Source organism: Lepisma saccharinum, chromosome 2, assembly GCF_977018435.1.
Source record: "Lepisma saccharinum chromosome 2, izLepSacc3.1, whole genome shotgun sequence".
NCBI lineage: Eukaryota > Metazoa > Arthropoda > Insecta > Zygentoma > Lepismatidae > Lepisma > Lepisma saccharinum.
In genome coordinates, this window is record NC_139230.1 from 179,822,208 (window position 1) to 179,825,091 (window position 2,884).

At 42.1% G+C, this 2,884-nt stretch overlaps 1 protein-coding gene across 1 annotated transcript; it reads left to right on the forward strand.

Moving 5' to 3' along the window:
• The first annotated feature begins 1,202 nt into the window (after nt 1-1,202).
• On the forward strand, nt 1,203-2,213 carry LOC145983774 (zinc finger MYM-type protein 1-like). The gene has a single exon (XM_083116823.1). The coding sequence runs from the start codon at nt 1,203-1,205 to the stop codon at nt 2,211-2,213; it is 1,011 nt and encodes a 336-aa protein (XP_082972949.1).
• The last annotated feature ends 671 nt before the right edge of the window (nt 2,214-2,884 follow it).

Here is a 2,884-nt window from a genome sequence, read left to right on the forward strand (position 1 = left end):
AGCATTCTCAGGCGCGGTCGCGAGGGGTAACATGCGAGGGAACTAGGGGAATAACGCGCGCGGGATCTGTGGCTGGGAGGACGGAGCGTTTGTCGTCCGAAAACCCACCCCGTAGGCGAAACTGACCCTCTCTCCGGAGAACGGTAAACAATGAAGAGTTGCCAGAAGCAATGAAGTTAACATAAGAAAGAAAATTACCAACCGTTGAAAAAATCATTCTGCATTCGATAATCTTATTCACTTATGACATAAGAGTAGAGCAATAAATAACGCAATTTCCAATGAGGAAAGATAATATCGGTAACTGAAAAAGTACAGACTCTTGCTTGATTTTTGTTATTTAAAGTCGAATTCTGCTACTTTTCGGTAATCACGACGATGAGAATGAGTGATGATATAATGAAATTGATGGAAGAGCACTCACAAAGAACACCCATGTCCAGGCCGGGATTCGAACACAGGATCCGTGGCTTTGTAATGCGATATGTTAGCCACGGAAGTCGGCTACAGATTCTTGTTACTTGCAAAATTATCGCATATATGCGTTGTATGTTTTCTGAGTTTAGTGGAAAGTACAATTGCATTGCAATGATGTAGAGTACATCATTTAGATTTAATTACATATTTTGATTAGCACGTTCCAAAAAAAATCCTGATAATGTGACAAAGTTGTCAAAATTTCTTTTCAAGCCGGCTGTTAAATAAATTAGAAACTCGTCATCTAAACTCACCGCGACAGGAACCTCTGAACTACAAATTTCTGAGAAGTTGGCAAAATTGTCTGGCAACCCCGAGGCAATAAAACGACCGGATGGGAAGACGATAGCATTGACACTTGTTGTTTTTTCGTTTTCCATTGAGAAGTAAAGCTTTTTCGGTAGTTGTGTGCTGTAGTTGTGTGTTTGTCGCGATGAACAGTGTGGAGAACTTGGAAGTCTGGATGAAAAAATAAGCATAAAAAACCTAGGCCGAATTTGAATCTAGAACAAGTGTCCAAGAAGGGAGATCGTGAGTTCACTCGGAAATTTCGCGTTGAAACTTACGAAAAGTGCGATTGGTTGTGCGGTTGTGACAAGAAGAATGCTTTCTTTTGTTTTCCGTGTGTGCTGTTTGGTGGAGATATTGCATGGTCCAAGGTGGGGGTGAAGGATCTACATCACTTGAGTGAAAAAATCAAGAAGCACGAAGCTTCGCATGCGCACATGGACAATGTTCTCAACTTTGTTCTTCTGGGGAAAGTGAACATTCAAGCACGGTTGGACACTGCATACCGTCAGTCTCTTCATGAACATAACGAGAAAGTTTCGAAGAACAGATATGTATTAAATATAATAATTAATTGCGTCCGTTTTTGTGGTGCATTCGAGCTAGCTCTCAGGGGTCATGACGAAACCGTTTCCTCCTCGAACCCAGGAATATTTCGCGGGCTTGTGAACTTCAGTGGCGAACTGGACGAAAGTATGAAAGGCCACCTAGAGAAAGCAACTGTTTTTAAGGGAACTTCGAAAACAGTTCAGAACGAATTGCTTGACTGCATGCTACAGGTATGCCACGAGGAAATTTCGAAAGAAATCGAGAAGGCTGATTTTTTGGCGGTAATAGCTGACGAAACGACCGATGTTTCGTCCGCATTTCAAATGGTAACAATTTTCCGTTATATTGTAAATGGAAAACCAGTGGAGAGATTTTGGAAATACTTAAATCCAGCTCTCCACGATGCATGCTCTCTAGCTCAGTGCATCCTTGAAGAGGTAGAACAGCATGTTGCAAATAAACCGCACAAGCTAATTGCTCAGACATTCGATGGTGCATCGGTAATGAGCGGGTCCGCAAATGGTGTGCAGGCTATTATTCGGCAACGTTACAGTAATGCAGCTTACGTTCACTGCTATGCCCACCAGCTAAATGCTGCATCAGTTAATCGCTATGTGCGAATATTTTTTGCTAGTTTACGAGGGATAGCAACATTTTTCTCAAATTCGTCCCAGATAATCGCGGTTTTGGACGAAGTGGTAGGCAAGCGGTTACCAAGACCTGCAACGACAAGGTGGAATTTTCATGCAAGGTTGGTGAACACTGTTTACGAGCATAGGGAAGATCTGATCGTATGCATGGAAGCGATTCAAGCAGCAGACCATATTAAATTGGATTCTACTCTGGAGCAAGCAGCAGGCCTTGAAAAAATGTTGCAGGACGGGGAGTTTAACTATTGACTGTCTCTTTTCCACAAGATAATGCCAAATGTTGACATATTATACAATCAGCTACAGAAAAGAGAAATAGACCCAACTTCTGTCGAGAGGCACATTACCTGTTTTGTGAAACATGTATCGAAAGTTCGAGAGAAAAGTGGTGAGGAATCTGAGAGTGAGGATGCTATGTTTTCGATAAAGCGCAGGAGGACTACCAATCGCAATCGAAGCGCCGAGGCAAAGGAGGTTTGTGATGTAATTATAAGCCAAGCGATCGATAGATTTTCCTTCAGAGGTCATCTTATTGCAGCAAACTTATTCTTGCCAGGAAAGTTCTTAAGCTACCGTGTGTCATTTCCTGATATGTATCTGCAATCAGCATGCGGTGCTTATCCTTTCTTGGATGAGAAAAGACTGAAGACAGAATTGAGCATAATATATCGAAGGAATGGATTTAGTAACATCTCGGGAGCCTTGGCCGTTTTCTCGTTTATGAACGAGAATAATCTCCAAGATACATTTGGCGAATGCATGAAGCTTCTGAAAGTGCTCGTAACAATTCCCATGACCACATCAGAAGCCGAAAGATGTTTCTCCACTATGAAGCGTGTAAAAACATTTTTGCGAAACACAATGGTTGAGGACAGATTAACAGCTCTGGCCATGCTTTTTCTATTGAGCGAAAGTTCACC